The sequence below is a fragment of the Pelobates fuscus genome, chromosome 8 (genome assembly GCF_036172605.1).
Source record: "Pelobates fuscus isolate aPelFus1 chromosome 8, aPelFus1.pri, whole genome shotgun sequence".
Taxonomy (NCBI): domain Eukaryota; kingdom Metazoa; phylum Chordata; class Amphibia; order Anura; family Pelobatidae; genus Pelobates; species Pelobates fuscus.
The window spans coordinates 134,748,958-134,766,579 of record NC_086324.1 but is presented as its reverse complement, the minus strand read 5'-3'; the positions used below and the strand labels follow the sequence as shown (position 1 = coordinate 134,766,579).

General features: G+C 40.2%; 1 protein-coding gene across 2 annotated transcripts in view; it reads left to right on the top strand.

The window, feature by feature from the left end:
• The first annotated feature begins 16,890 nt into the window (after positions 1–16,890).
• The window catches only part of SYT17 (synaptotagmin 17), a 128,022-nt gene continuing 127,290 nt past the window's right edge, over positions 16,891–17,622 (top strand). The window contains exons 1-2 of one of the 2 annotated variants that reach the window (XM_063428855.1): positions 16,891–17,089; positions 17,213–17,292. In XM_063428855.1, the coding sequence (XP_063284925.1) occupies positions 17,278–17,292 (15 nt within the window). In that variant the 5' untranslated portion in view covers positions 16,891–17,089; positions 17,213–17,277. Of the gene's footprint in view, positions 17,293–17,622 lie in introns of both variants that reach the window. The other variant, XM_063428854.1, reaches the window with a different exon arrangement.

The following is a 17,622-nucleotide window of genomic DNA, read 5'->3' as shown; positions in this document are numbered from 1 at the left end:
ACTCTAACTACTAACCCATCTCCTAACCCAACCCCAAACCTTAACCTTACCCCAACCCTTAAACCTACCCCTTACCCTACCCCAACCCCAACCCCTAACCCCAACTCTCTCCTGTTTTGCCACTTTTCAGAAATTCAAAGCACTGTGGCAATTCCGTTCGGCATTCCGAAATTCGGCACTTTGGAAATTCGCCACTTCGGAAATTCGCCACTTTGGAAATTCGGTTCGGCATTCCGAATTTCATCACTTCGGAAATTCGTCATTTCGGGTTGGTTAGGCATTCCGAAATTTGGCACTTTGGAAGCATCCGAATGTCCAAAATTCGTCCGAATTCGCATTCGAAATGAAACGAATTGCACATGTCTACTTCTTAGGTTCCTCTCATAGACTACTGTGATTTGTGGTTTCTTGCATCTTTGTTTGGGATGGCTGCATACTTTTAATTTTGTTGTATGTTCTAATGTTTTTTAAGTTTCTGTCGACCCACAATGAACACTTTAAAGAAAGAGGAAGTGGTGTAGGATTTCCAGCCTATTATGTGATATTCTTTTATTCTGTTTGGTTGCTTCTTGGTTGTATTACTGCTATCGGAGGTCTCAGTAAAGAAAAAATACAGTATTGTCAATATTAAAATTAAGATTATTTCATCAAGAAAGCTAACATATTCTACATTTATTTTTATATATTTTACTACATTGCTAGAAAATATATAGATCTGATTATTTCTGTTTTTATTTTGTTTTGTGGTCAATCAAATTTTATTGAGGCACAAGGAATAGTGGCAGAGTTGAGCAGTGGTGACATTAATGCATAGACATGTAGTGATTGTGCAATAAACTCATGACTTTTGTGAAATTAGACTATGATCACACAGTGGAAAGCACATGATATCACACACAGTACACAAAGCCCTCATTTTATATTAAGAAACACTAACTAGGGAATACACAGTGCGGTAAGGTTATAACTAAAGGGGGTCACAGTAACTTATAGCAATACAAACGCATTGGTAATGGAAACATTTAGGAAAGACTTACTGCCTAAGACGAGCAACATGCTATCAACAATAATAATGGTGCCACTGGGTATGAACTCATAAAGCAATGTCCTACAAATCAAAACAAAAGGCTACCCACTAGGAATTGAAGTGCCAAGATGAAACAGATAGGATGCACTGCAGTTTATTTTGAAGCTCAGTCTGTGCCCATCAAACATAGTTTTCTTTCCCGATATTATAAACTATGTTTCATATAAGCTGAAGACTTTATCACATAATCATAACAGCCCCCTTGAGAGACCACCAGTTTACTCTGACCTCCGGTGTGTCTATCATGAAAGTGGGTAAGAAAGTCCCAGCACACAGACATGTCCAGCATAATCAAACCTATGAACGCCGCCTCGCGGCACAGGAAGATATCCGACGCCGGAACAATCTAAAAGTGAGAGGGATCTCGGAGGAAGTCCCAGACGCCGAGCTGCCGCACTTCTTGAGGAGACTCATGGCCGCCCTTATGCCGTCGCGGCAGGTTAAAGCTATAGTCCTGGATGGCCTATTCCGACTCCCCAAACCGACTAAGGCACCGGCAGCTGTCCCGAGAGACCTGGTGGTCCACTTCAGATCTGGGGCTGACAAAGCAGCAGTCCTCGCGGCTCTTAAGGGGATGTCCCTATACCACTTGGAGAACATGTCACTAGCTTTTTACCAGGATCTCTCAAGCAGTACCCTGGCCTTGCGGAGGTCCTTCAAGCCGCTTACCTTACTCCTACAGCAGAGAAATATACGCTACCGCTGGCGCCTATCTCGCACACTCCTCGTCATGCACGGAGATTCCACATACCCGCTTCAAGACCTTCAAGACGCAACAGGATTGCTACGTGACCTGGGGCTGCCGCAGGACAGTCTGAGCAGTAAAGGCCAAACCACCGCTCTCAGAGCTCCACATACATGGAACCCGGCAGCAGTCACCCCGTTCATCCCACGGAACCCCTGATGGACTCATATGCGGCAACTACTACCTGAGGACGGTCACACACTCAGCCTTACTTTACAGGCTTCTGTTTAGTTTTTTCTCGCATTACTTAACACTTGTAATACTTTACTACCATACAGATCTTCATATACGCTAACTTTAAGATTTTCCACGGCAGACAGAGTACACATACTTACTATTCCCCTACTCAGGGACCCACATCCTAACCACCACCACTTCACAGACAACAGGGGGAAGCATGGGCTCATTCCTATATCTTTGCTGGCATGTTCACCAGCTCAAGCTTAATGCCCCTCACATCCATACCACATGGCACTGAGACGTGCACTCTGCTGGTATAATCTCCGGACGGACTGCCCGTATATACATCCACCTCTAACCTGCCACTGCTGTGTCTTATTTAACTCACAGGCGCTACCCGTAAACTCCCCGAACCTATACTGGCCCTTCTCATGCACCAGTCTGCATTATTTTTTGCTCGCCAAGTTGTCTGGTTTTAAGATGATAACCTACACGGTGCTCCCAAACTTGACATACAGCCCTTGGAAACCTAAGTAATATTGTCCCAACTCTTGCACAACTTCTTTGCAACATGCTCATACACCCTTCCTGCTACAACAGACAACGACATCACATTCTATTATTATTTTTATTATTATTTTTGTTACTATACTCATAAAAGCGTGCATATGTCTTGATTGCCATACCAATGTATCACACTGTCTGACTTTGCAACGTTTGCTGCTGCTGTTGTGGCTCAGCAAGCTGAATGTAATTGCTTGCACGTCAAAAATAAAGAATAAAAAAAAAATTATGTGATTAAGTGGTGCATGGTTGTAACAGAGATAGGTATGTATGGTTGGAGACAAGTGGGAGGGTAAGTTTATTGCGTGCTATTTGTTCTCTTTATTTAGATTCAGCTCCCCCCTCACCTTTAATACAAATGAAAACTGTAATAAAGAGTATTACTTACCTATTTTCCATCACATAGTTTGAGTCCATGTTGCCCCTTGATTTGCCTCGTTCAATGTCACTCCGATGCTTCTAAGTGTTCAATCCAATACTCCTTGGGAATTTTGGGGATAAAAAGTGCATGCTCTCCCAGTGCAATCCCAATAAAATGGCGGTTAGCTGTGAGAACTCAGCACTAGCTCTTCTAGTGGCTGTCAGGAAGACAGTGATAACTAGACAGAGCTCCGTGAGAAGCCAACAAGAACACATCGGCATTCCAAGAAAGAGAGAGAAATAAAAAACAACTAAGCAACAAACAAAAAACGTACAGGAACGCTATAGAGCAGCGGGTGGGGACCATAATAAAAATATTCAAGAGGGGTGACCTAGTTGTCGTCCCCGGCCCCCACCTCTTAGTGTTGGGTGGGTTCCCTAATAATAATCGAGGGAGAGGACACACGTGGGAATCAGGTGGTAACACTAATTAAATGGGGGGTGGACATGCCATAATATGGCAGGTGGGGGTATAAGAAGGTTTAAAACCTTCTTTATAGTAAGAGGGGGGTCTTTTTGACCCCCATAGACTGTTAATTCATATTTTTTTTTTATCTGAGCTGGCTAGCAAACGCTCTCCCCACCAAGGGTTTTTATTTAACTGTTTGCCCCCTGACTGCTAGAGCTACGTGTGGCAAATAGTTCCGATATTTTATTTATCCAAGCATGGATAGCATGTACAATGTCTGGATGTTGTACCCCGAATGACCCCGTATGCAGCTGGATAGTTTTTCCCCATTTGGTAAAGGGCCTTTTGTACATTAGTGAATAACCCTGTTAATTATTGAGAAATCAAAGTGAATTTTAAATGTTAGGCCACAATAGTCAAATTGGCAAAAAATCTCAAGTGCAACTATGTTTTCAGTTCTGCTAATTTGGTTCAAAATTTTCAATTTACTTGTAATTCACTCTGCAGTTTGGGGAGATTGGACAGCCCTTCTGAAAGGTCACTCAATGGACCCAGCAACAGGCTGTCTGCGTCACATCCCTGTCTGCATCATAGACAATATATAAAAATCCATGGGACTTATTCACTAAACACCAAATTGTAATGAGTTACATTCTGAATTGCAACATGTAGGTTAAAATAGCCAGGCTGTGTCTAGGCTGAATTGGAGAATTTTCTATCAAATCAATTATTTTTGTCTATAATTTGCAATTAATATTTTAGTTCACTACATTTCAGTTTAATAAATAATCCTCTGTAGTTTATTCCGTAAACTAAAGAATTTAGTGTGGAGGAAATCAAAGTACAAAATTAAGGCCAAAGTAGCAGACTTGGAATATTTTCCAGTTTTACTATAGTCCCAATATGGCTATTTATGGCTTGAATTTTGCAATTTGTTTTTGAATTTTGAATTTGTGTATTTAAGCATGTAGGTGTAAATTGTATAATTTTAAAAAGGCATGTTATAGGCACACTACAGATGCAAAAAGCAATTCAACTTTCGATAGAAATCACTACTTTTACAAGCTGATGCTGAAAGGCCTATCACTACGAATTCTCACTTTCGAAATGTAGTCAGAAATTAGCCGATTCAGAAAAAAATAAATCTACGACTCTTAGCCTTACTTCTACAATTCTTTTCTCAATTCACTAAATTTTTTTGCTTAGTGAATAAACTACTTGTGGTGTTAATTATACCATTTCTAAAAGGCATTTGCTTACAGAGTACAATACAGTACAAAACACCAGTAAACCCTGTCTGTACATGCATAATAACATACCACTGTCACTTCCTAAAGCAAATCCATTTCAGAGATCTCATTATTTCATGACAGTTACTTATACTGTATAGTGTAACATTGCATTGAAATGGTAGAATGTATCATGGCTGAGCCTGGAGCTCTCTCTGTGGACTAGTGTTAGTGAAGGCTATCATTTAACCATGTTCATATATTAGAAACATTTCGATACATGCCCATTACTAAGTTCAAAGGCATATACAAAGTAATTTTAGATTCCGTTTTTTTTGTTTTTGTAGTAATTATCTGTAATCTGGAAAGACTGTGGGATTTATCTAGTAAACAATGGTTTGTGGTGAAATAAAAAAAAACTTAAAGGGACTCTCAAGTGCCAGGAAAACAAACCAGTCAATGGGGTCTTATTGACACCCATAAATTATTTATTCATTTATTTTTACTTTTTTTTTTTTTAACATGACAGCTGGCTAGCAAGCGCTCTCCCCACCAAGGGTTTTTATTTAACTATTTGCAGGACTGCAGGACCCTACAGTGTCCCTCTCCCTCCCACCCCCCATCCCATGTTGCTGAAGGGGTTAAAACCCCTTCAGTGACTTACCTGAATCCAGCACCGATGTCCCTCTGCGCTGGGTCAGGCTCCGCCCACACTCCTCCCCCGCCGGCAGCCGGCGGGGGAGACCTAATGTGCATGCGCGGCAATGGCTGTGCCGGCGCATTAGACCTCCCCATAGGAAAGCATTATCCAGTGCTTTCCTATGGGAATTCTGGTGATGCTTGAGGTCCTCATGCATAGTGTGAGGACGTCCAGCGTCGTTTAAGACACTTTTTATGTTTTAAGAACCCAGAAGTTCCTCTAGTGGCTGTCTGATAGACAGCCACTAGAGGAGGATTTAAACCTGCAAGGCAATTATTGCAGTTTATAAAAAATGCAATAATTAACTTGCAGGGTTAAGGGTGATGAGGGAGTTGGCACCCAGACCACTCCAAAGAGCAGAAGTAGTCTGGGTGCCTAGAGTGTCCTTTGAACTGCAAAATTTAGGTCAAAAATAGACAATTTAGAAAAACTCTTTGCATTGGCGGATCCAGGGGGGGGGGGGGGGCAACGGGGCAATTGCCGAGATTCTCCCCTGCTGGCTAGTGCAGGGCTGGCATTGCCCAAGCGCCAGCCCTGCAATGTGCCTGCGGACCGGGGAGGGAGATCAGTGATCTCCCTCCCCGGTCCGCAGGCACATTACTGACAGCCGACCGGAAGGGGAGGGAGAGAGGACCCGGGAGCTGTTACCAGCAGCTCCTCCGGGTCCTCCTCTCGCGAGATTTGGAGCGTTGCCGCGGTTACCATGGCAACGCTCCAAATCTTGCGAGAGTGAACTCTAGCCCTGGAGCGCGGGCTAGAGTTCACTGGAACAACTGGACCACCAGGGATTCCCCACTGGGACCACCAGGGATCCAGAAATGTCCCCCTCCTCAATAAAGGTAAGAAGGGAGGGGGGACATAAATATATTTTATTAAATACATTTTTTTTTTATTAAAAAGCCTCCCTTCCCTCCTCCCCTCCCCCCATACACACTGCCCCACATACACTGCCCCCATACACACTGCCCCCATACACACTGCCCAACATACACTGCCCCCATACACACTGACCCCATACACACACTGACCCCATACACACACTGACCCCATACACACACTGACCCCATACACACACTGACCCCATACACACTGACCCCATACACACTGCCCAACATACACACACTGACCCCATACACACTGCCCAACATACACTGCCCCCATACACACTGACCCCATACACACACTGACCCCATACACACACTGACCCCATACACACACTGACCCCATACACACTGACCCCATACACACTGCCCAACATACACACACTGACCCCATACACACACTGACCCCATACACACACTGACCCCATACACACACTACACACACTGACCCCACACACACACTGACCCCACACACACACACTGCCCCCATACATACACACACTGCCCCCATACACACAAACACTGCCCCCATACACACAGTGCCCCCCATACACACACTGCCCCACACATACATACAGTGCCCCCCCATACACACACTGCCCCACACAGACATACAGTGCCCCCATACACACACTGCCCCCTAACACACACACTGCCACCCTTACGCACTCACACTCACTTCACCGCTCACACACACACTGCACCTTTCACACACACTTCACCCCTAACACACACCACTTCTCCTATGCCCTATATCCCAGCAGACCCCAGGTAAGTTGTCAAACTGTTCTTAAACGGTATGACTACTTACTCTGGGGTGGGATCCTGGCACTACTGGCACCATAACTACTAGACTGAGCTGTAGTGGTTATTGTGCTAGGATAATTTTTTTAAAATAATCTACAAGTGCCCCTCCCGAGATCAGGCTCTGGATCCGCCACTGACTCTTTGGCTAATCTACAGTCACAGCTTGGCTAATTTGTTTACATTTTACAGTTTGAATTTCACTTATTATAAACAATTATTTGTTTATAGAATCATTGTAAGAACCAAAACCCCATTAGCGTAAAGATATGGTTTTGGTGCACAGATCACCCCCTGCAGTAAAAGATGCAAATCACAAGAAGTCTTTATCTCGCTTAATTTTGCAGTGATGGAATTATGGTAGGTGAAGGGTATGACCCAACACGCAGAGCATGAACCAATGCTACAATATATAGAAAGGGATTGTTGGGTACTAGTGTTCCCATGCATTCCTGTGCACACCGAATGGACGTGTGCGTAGATCCTGGAGTGACACAGGGCTGGTTGTATCAGAAAATTGACACCAGTACGTCTTATGATAAAAAGACGCAAGGAGATTGCATTCTGCATCAAAATTAAGGCAAGTGTGAAAGTGTGAGTGTGGAAGTGGTCATTGCTCGATGGTGATTGCGTGATGTCAACATTTCCACAAACAGGTTCTGAAGTGCTAAAGTAGGAATGAAGAGCCACAGGTAATCTGGCAGGTAGAAAATAATATACTCATCAATGAATACATTCGAATGCCTAAAGGAATGCCTCTTTGAGGCTGTTTCCTACATAAAAAGTGTCTATTTCTTGAAATTGGAGATTTTATGAATTGGAACTGGAGGGGGGGAGGGGGGAAGGGGGCATCCCGTCAACCCATAAGGCACTTCACAAAGATAATTAATTTCTCATATATGCAACCAGCTGTAAGAATGTTTTTGTAACCATTTTAGTTTTTTGCATTTTTTTTAAAGGCTTTATTTAAGCAGATGGCAGGTTAGACATACAAATGAGAATTTTATATCATAAATCCGATACATGCCCCATCCAAAGGAATTTTAAACCTTTTTTTCTTTTGTATTCTTTATTTTTGTGGGCATTTACAACACAACCTGCACAAAAACTCTCAAAGTAAGTCAGAAAAGCTTCATAGATGCCAAGTGATACAGATACAAATCTGCCCTTGTTTAGTTTTAAAAATAGAGGCAGTAGCTCATGTAACTATCACTGAATAGGTGTAATAATCAGGGCTGGATTTCCCATTACGCAGAGTAGGCAAATGTGCCTTTTTGAGCTTAAATAGTTTGGTGGGGAGAGATAAATACCAGGAGCCTTGACCAGTGCCCTCTGTAGTCCAGTCAGCCTCTATAGCAGAGGCAGGACCAGATATAGAGGGTTTAAAAGTCAGTGCTGCCCCAGCTACTCCAGGATCTGTGTGTGAGGCTGAACGGGAAGTGGAAAGGATCACTTCCTATCTGCCCACTAATAGCCTCTCACACTGGAAGTGCATGTAAGGAGTAACAGGGGAAGAACTGAGTGATGCACACTTTATAACAGCTATTGCAGCTCTAATATAATGAATTATAGGTGTCTGAGAGGTCTGCAGAAGACATAGAAATACTTTTCAAATAGCTCTTTAAACTCCAGCACTTAAACCTGAAAATAAACTCTTTACCTTAAACACCCCGTGTACCCTGATGCAAAATATAACCCATCTCTAACCCTAAAATCAATAATCCTAAAATGCCCCCTGTACACAAATGCTTTATTCGAACCCACTGACACCCTAAGCCAAATAACCCTATACAACTCTTATACCACAACTTTAACCCAACTCAAGTGATGTAGATTAATTTAGAAATAAACAAATATGTTTAAATGTCTATCTGTTCCTGTCCAAATCTGAGATGATTAAATTGCGTATACGCAGAAGTAAGCTCACACTGACACATGGAGTTCAGGTTAAAAGCACTTCAGAAAATTTAATGGCATCTAGTTGGAAAACAGTTATGCAGACCTTTTTAAAGGCAAAATGACATCATCATTGAATATCAGATAATAACAAATAAACATCATTAATTGGATTAAATGTTATGTGACTATATCAGTGTCCACCCATCAATTTTATTAATTGGCTCAGGGGTTTGAGTGACTAGCTAGGTGTCCTCCCACCGGGAGGTGGTATTGTTCTGGACAAGGGTGTGGACAGAAGGCTCAGGCGCCATTTTTCCCAGCATGAGTTTTACTCGGTGGAAAGGGGGGCTTGAGCGTCATTTTACACAGTCAGTGATGTCAGGTCTTGTGGTCAGGTGCAAGGTTCTTTTATGAATAGAACATTTCATTAGTACAGTGTTCTCATGGCCTTGGCTCTGGCCTTGGTTATACTTTGTTGCATGTTACAGGAGATTCAATAATTCCGGAGTCAGCTATGTCTTTATAGAAAATACAGTCTCTGTTCATTGTATTAAATGTACTGGGAAATTCTGTAATGTAATGTAGTTTAAGATGGAGAATCTGTCAGGTAATGAGGACAAAATGGAGGGTTTGTCACAGTGTGAGGTTAAAATGAAGTTAGTACAATAATTCAGTACAAGTTCAATAAAGATTTTTAATAATTCTACATCACAAGCTTTTAATTTTCTTAACACAATCCCCATGTAATTTAACTCTGATGTTAACCCATCTCTACCCCCTTTACCCTAATAACCTAACATTTGCCCAACTGCATACACTAACTAACTATACTCACAGATTCAAACACAATACATTACAAGTAGAGCAGAAATTTGCACATACATACATTTATACATATGCAGTTGTCAAATATAAATATATGTGCTTTTGGCCGGTCAACTTCTGGAGTTCCATGTGAAAGAAATACTGAACGCACACTCTGGCTTCTTGGTAGCGTTTGTTCATGTGAACCATACGAAGAAACCTACAGAATAGCACTCTCCTGACATGTGTGGGGAAAGAGCAGGCGTTCGTCCAAGTTCAGCTGTGTTCGGGAGTTTCAGTATCTGCATTCTCGCAAACAAGATGGCCGTCACAGAGTTCCCACGCGTTTGTGCTTTACGAACGGCGGCCACCCAGCTGCACAATTAGAACCCACACTGATTGAAGTGTCAGGAGAGGTTAACAAGGGTCAACAAGCTCAGAGGTGGTCCGCAGTTCGTGGGTTGGTTCGGTTCCCAAACAGTCCAAGGGAATCCCATGAACCAATGTTTTAATAGCTTTTTAGCAGGGCCCATAGTTCTGAGGCAGGAGGCTAGCAAGCAGGCTCCTCCAGGAGCTCGTGGTGAGGACAAGTTCGCCACACCCTTAGTGACCGCAGATGTACCAGGTACGTCCGACAAAAAATGGTCGTTAATGACCTCGGACGTACTTGATACGTCCGCGGCAAATTTGAGCTCTGGAAGTGATTGTGATCGCTTCCTGCCACACTAATGGTATTGTAGCAATGCCTCGATGTCGAGGCATCCTGCAATACCTCCCCTGACTGCTGGGCCACTGGGTGATTGCCCCAACGTGGCACCCGGCAGTGGGGCATACCATCAGAAGCCATCAGTTAGGCTTCCGATGCTTTGCCTGTGTGCTGAGTGCCTCGAGGAGTCGCGGCACTCAGTAAAAATAAAATAGTAAAAAAATTTTTTTAAATAAATGAATAAAAAAAATATAACTAATAACCCCCCCAGGACCTCGGACGTTCCAGCATCAGAGGTATTCCTAATTACTTACCCAATCGCCATCGTTTCCCCACCAGCGATCGGTCTTCCTCTCTATCTGACTTTCCGACAGCCCAGACAGTCCCCCCTCTGCAAATTAAAAAGAGCGGTCACAGGGCTCTGAAAGAGCAGTCACAGGGCCGCAATAGGTGTCCATAGTGCTGCCTGCTGGTGAAAAAGGTAAAAAAAAAAGTTACAAAAATAAAAAAATAAAGCTAATAAATAAAATACAAAAATCTATATATATATGTAGTATATATATGAAATATATACATATATTATATTTATATATAATATGTATATATCATATATAACGTCATACAAAGTATATTTTTTTATTAATATATACATACATTATGTACAATATAAAAATACACTTAGATTAAAATTACACACGTATATATATAATATATATAATAACTATATATATTGTATATATATAGTATTATAGAAAATAAATAATAATTAATTAAAAATAAATACAAAAAGCAAACATATTTTTTTTAAATTATATATATATATATATGTAATTTTATTCTAACTGTTAATATACATTGATATCAAAATATATTTAGAATCAAATTAAAAGTGTATATATATATATATATATATATATATATATATATATATATATATATATATATACATATGTGTGTGTGTATATATGCAACACTGGTTTTGTGTATGGTTGTGTTTCAGAGTATACCAAACTATGACTAATAATAAGAGTTCTAAGAAACATAATGTAAATGGAAATTACTGTAAACCAAGGTGAAATCAAGTTACTTTCTTTAATGCCATATTACAAGAGAAAGAAGGGTGTTCAATTTACAAATCTTTAAGACACTTGCTCTGTTAAATTTGGAGTATTCTTAAGATGCCCTGTTATATATTTGTAGATTAAAAATAGTAATTACGAATGGGAATTGTCTGCGACGAGGAAAAAATTATTATCATGTGCAATGATAACCCGAATTTAGAGAGTTATCTGAAGAGAAGGAGGACAGACGTTAACATGGTCTGATTCATTATAGTTATATGGCCAGACACTAGACATTGATGATACACAATAAGAGCATGCAAGATGTATGGTAGGAACAGATACCAATTACGACAGCTGTTCTGCTCAGAAAGTTAACAATTACAAAACGGTGCAAATCCTTAATCAATGAATTCAACTAGAAGGAGATTGTAATTAGTTGTACTTAAACGGTTTTCGATATTTCAATAGTCTGTTAAAGCGGTCAAATTTAACGGATGGCTAAAGGAACCTTATCTCAATGAAGTGGTGTAGGTGCGGTGGTCTTTTAGTTTGAATGTAACACAAATTCTGCCCAAATAAAAAATGGACTAAAAAACCTTTTACTCGCCTTTTTTTCCAGTGTCTAGATTCAGTCCCTCAAACCGCAGGATACACCTACCGCGACATCACCTAGACTCTTCTTTATCGTACAAACCAATGCTCTTCACTTTGAATTTCTGTCAATTCTCTTCTAACATGTCTCACTTTAGTGATTAATCCTGACAATACGAAAATACTGTATCATTTTGAAAATTAAAATATGAATTTTGTTGAAGTGGTTATAGTGCCTGGTGTTCCCTGATGCTGTCCCTGCATTTAGCGTTAAACTAAACATATGAATGGGAGCCTTTGCAAGCCTACTGCCTTGCCCCTTTGCATCAGCCTTAGCGTGAGCAGTAATACGCACCACCTTTTATCATTTTGGAGCGTCAGCTGGCTGGTATCCACTTTCACAGCCACCTAGCGCTGGTATAAATTGGTGTGGCTAAGTGTAATCTCTGCCTTTGCTATATCACCGGTGGGAACAGCGATGTGAGAAGCCAAGAACCATGATTTGGTGTCAAACTGTTTCACACTGAACAGAGGGGCAGAACCAAGGGACTCGAACCTCAATGAAATGAAGTGGTTATAGTGCATTAAGTGCCCCTTTAATTTGCTTTTAAATGGACAAATATACCAACAAATAGTCCCTTCATAATTCATATTGACCCTTAAAAGATTACAACATATTGTATGTTACTATTTTATTACGATATTGCATTTTCCGTCACCACGTTCCTATCAGTATTGTCCACTAGGTGTCACTGTGCAGTCAATTTTCACAGGTCTTGAACCTGTACACCTGTTGCTTCATATGGTAATTTCCATTGTTGATGGTGGTTTTAGCTATTACAGAAAGCAGACCGAGACTTAACACTAATGACATTAATGTTCTCATTAATTTACCTATTACTAATGCCGGTCACACTTTCTGTGTTTTATTAAACACACCTAAAAACTAACAAATGCAAAATACGATCTGTACCCAAATAAAATTTACATTTTATATAGAAAACAAATCAATGCTATTTAAAGCAATCATTTAACAATTCCATGCTATATTTTGGAGATTAATTGCAACCTGACTATTTTAGCTTCATATTGTGACATATCTGTCAATAAAACGTAACTCGCGATTTAATGAATTACTGCGCAATAATCAAATATTAAACAGTGTCTGTTGATGTAATTTTTTTAAATGTAATTTTGTTCCCAGCAAATTAACATTATACATTGTTATGCTTTGCATTTTTATTTTATTAGTAATTGATGAGGATAGACGCTTCAAATAATAATAACAGCAAATACAAGATAAATGATTTTATTAAACGTGGCAGTACTGATTTGCTTTACATCCATTTCTGTCCAGAATCCTCCAGGGAGTTTAAAGTGAACATGTAATGGAAAAATGACTCACCTTAAATCACTTCAATATACACACAATATATCAAATATCATAAAGATACATGGTGTATTCAATGTAAAATATAAAGATTTACTTACTTTTCCCCTGTTACAGTGACGCTTCGTGAGTCTTACTCTTCATGTGACACCCGCCTCCTGGCCGTCCTGCACACCTCCCCTTCTTTGATTTGTCCTGCTTGTGACGCATCCACAAATAGGACAAATCTCGTCCAGGGCCGGCGCATCCTATTGGCCAACTAGTAGGCCGCCTAGGGTGCTGTTTAAAGGGGGGCGCCGACAGGAGCTTTACTGCTCTGCTCGTTTGGCCGCCCCTCTATGTTTCAATAATTCTAAAAATCGTGCTGCCAGCCATGTTACCGGGCGCTAGGGACACTTACATGTCTGCTGACTAGCGCTAAGTGTAACACTGGTCCGGCGGCACCCACTTCAGCCTGCTCAGCCAGGCCCCCCAGAAGCAATCCCATGCCACGAGGGCGCTTCAATCCCTCGTTGACACGCAGTGAAAGCAGCCAGGAACATGTGACAAGCAGTCAAATATTAAGAAAGGTAAGTGGGTCAATTGGGAATCTGTATTTGTGAAGAATTTGTGTATGTCAGTCTGTATGGGTCAGTGTTTCTCTATATGGGTCAGTGTGTGTCTGTATGGGTCAGTGTTTGTCTGTATGGGTCACTGTGTGTCTGTATGGGTCAGTGTGCGTGTCAGTCTGCATTCATCAGTGTGTGTGCGTCAGTCTGCATGGGTCAGTGTGTGCGTCAGTCTGTGTGTGTCAGTGAGCGTGCATCAGTCTGTGTGTGTCAGTGCGTCAGTCTGCATGGGTCAGTGCGTGTGCGTCAGTCTGCTTGGGTCAGTGTATGTCAGTCTGCATGAGTGGGTGGAGCAAATGGGGAGGGAAAGTTTTTTTTGCCTAGGGCGGCAAAAATCCTTGCTCTGGCCCTGATCTCATCATTGACATTGTTGCCAGAATGCCGGTGTCGGAATGTAATGACATCACATGACTCTGTTCCTGTACTTCTAGCGTCGACTAGGCAGATTCCATAGCAACCGCAGCACATGTAATATGACCGATATGGAAGGAATGCAAAGGGTCCTCCTTTGGGAGATGTTTTCTGCTCTCCCCACCTAGGCATTGACTGACAGCTAAGAGAAAAAAAAAACGATTTTTAAATAGGTTTTGCTCCTAATCTAGACATTTGTAGTAAAACTGCTAGCAAAAGCATAGATAAAATGTTATGCTCACTCTAATGAGCAAATGTTGTTTGGGGCATGACAGGTGCTCTTTAACCCCTTAAGACCGGAGGGCGTACAATTACGTCCTTTTTTAAGCGGCTCTAAACGCCGCCGGGCGTAATTGTACGCCCTCCGTTTTTTTTTTACTTACCCGGTCGCCGACGATTCCACGCCGGCGATCGCGGTTGGGGGGACTCCCAGGGAGCCACCCGCGGCACGTCCGCCCTCTTCAGCCCCCCCGGGCCATGTGAGAGTGAGGTCCTTGTGAGGACGTCACAATCACATGGCTGGTATAGCTGGCTGCAGCAATGCCAGCAGGGGGACTAACTGTAATGAAAGTTAGTACCCCTGCTGGCTGAAATCAAATAAAAATAAATTAAATAAGTGTAAATAAAATATATATATATACTTAGATCATATATATATATTATATATATATATATGATCTAAGTATATATATACACTTATACATACACACATACACTGTCTAGGTGTATTTTACTATTAATATATATAATTATATATATATATATATTAATATCAAATTACACGTAGACTGATACTGATTAAATATATATATAATTATTGTTATATATATATATATATTTATATATAATATAAAAAAAATATATGTAAATACGTAAAAAAATAACATTTAAAAAATAATTAAAAATAAATAATTAAAAAATATATAGATGTGTGTTATTTCATTCTAACTGTATTGTGATATTAATATATATATATATATTTATATCAAAATACATATAGAACAAAATAATATATATATCTATATACATAAATATATACGTATATATCACTATATATATACCTATATATAAATAAAAATATAAAACAAAATTATATATATATATATACGTATATATACACATATGTATATATATATACATATATTAATTCTACACATATATTTATGTAATATTTTTGCATAATTAGGTATCCTAATTAATTACAATTAGCGGGACCTGCCTGACAACCCATGCCGAAAGTATAGGGAATTTAATTTGCTAGCACTATATTTAGCCCTATAACTTTCCAAGACACCATAAAACCTGTACATGGGGGGTACTGTTTTACTCGGGAGACTTCGCTGAACACAAATTTTAGTGTTTCAAAACACTAAAATTGATGATATCGCCAGTAAAAGTGAAGTTTTTTGCATTTTTCACGCACAAACAGCACTTACACGGTCGATATTATTGCTGCAATACTTTTTACTGTTTTGAAACACAAATATTTGTGTTCAGCGAAGTCTCCCAGTACCAGTACCCCTCATGTACAGATTTTATGGTGTTTTCAAAAGTTACAGCGTCAAATATAAGGCTTGTGTTTCATTTTTTTCACATTAAAATTCGCCAGATTGCTTACGTTGCCTTTGTGACCCTATGGTAGCCCAAGAATGAAAATTACCCCTATGATGGCATAGGGGTACCCAAGGGGGCAACCCAAGGTATTGCGTTTTTTGCATTTTTCACACACAAACAAATACTAACGCTAACTTTGGCCAGTGTTTGTGACCAAATGGCTACTAAAAAAGACAAACCCCATTTGCAATACCTTGGGTTGTCTACTATTGGAAATGGTATGCCATTATGGGTGTAAATTTAATTCCTGGGCTACTATACAGTCTCAAAGGCAACGTAACCAATCTGGCGAATTTCAATTTAAAATGTAACGTGCTATATTTGACCCTGTAACTTCCCAAAACACCATAAAACCTGTACATAGGGGGTACTGTTTTACACGTGAGACTTTGCTGAATACAAATATGTGTATTTTATTGCAGTAAAAGCAAACAGTATTATGACATTGACAGTTAAAATGTCATGTAGAACTAAAAAAATAACAACATTTCTTATTTTCTCACATTATTTTCATATTAAATTATGTTTCATAGCTAAATATTTGATATTAAATGAGAGCCCTGTTTCCCCTGAATAAAATGATATATAATAAGGGGGGGTGCATTTAATATGAAAGAGGTGAATTACGGTTGGACAGACACATAGCGCAAATGCCAGGTTTTGTTTACGTTTTGTATTGTTCACAACTTGTACATTTGGCTCAGTCCTTAAGGGGTTAATAAAAAGAAACAAAACAAATAATATATGTGAACAGCAGGTGGCAGCAGCGAGTCTGCAACGGAGAGATCGACACCGTTCAAAAGCAAGTGGCACAAGACGGCAAAAAAATAAATAAACCACTTTAATCAAAGCATTAGAATCAGCAAGTGATGGAAGGAGGACCCCGTTGACAGAGGCAGACTCACAATGACCCCCGAAATATGCAATCTACATCTGATCTAAAAAGCACCACTCAACTAGTTCAAAGAGACCTGTCTGCTCAAGTAAAGTCTAACCATGAACGAGAAGGAGGGTCGATCGGCTCTGTTCTGATCAGCTAAACAAGTCACGTTCTTTTTTTTTTCTTGTGTAATTTTTTATTTATTTATTTATTTTTCTTTTTTGAGGGCAAAGAGAGAAGAGAATCGTCATGTTCAGGCAAAACTGTGAACTGATGGCAGTTTGAGTGAAGATGGCGTATGTACAGGTAGGTGCTATCTGCACTGTTATATTGTGTTTTGAATTCGAGGAAATGTTTTCCTTTTTTTTTTTTTTTGCTCCAAGAGCTTACATGTCCCTACTTTCTGATAAAGTAACTAACTAGAAGATGCTTTGTCGAAGCACAAAAAAAATATTATAGTAGACGATGCTACAAAGAGATTAACAGATGGTCTGCTTCGTAAAAACACAATATTGTAGAGAAAAGACAGAGCACGAAGAATCGGATTAGATGAGATAGAGCTAGAGATATAGTGTAGTTTCTTACTATCGATAACTGTGTTTACTGAACTCTACACACACGTTCTGTTATCTTCTA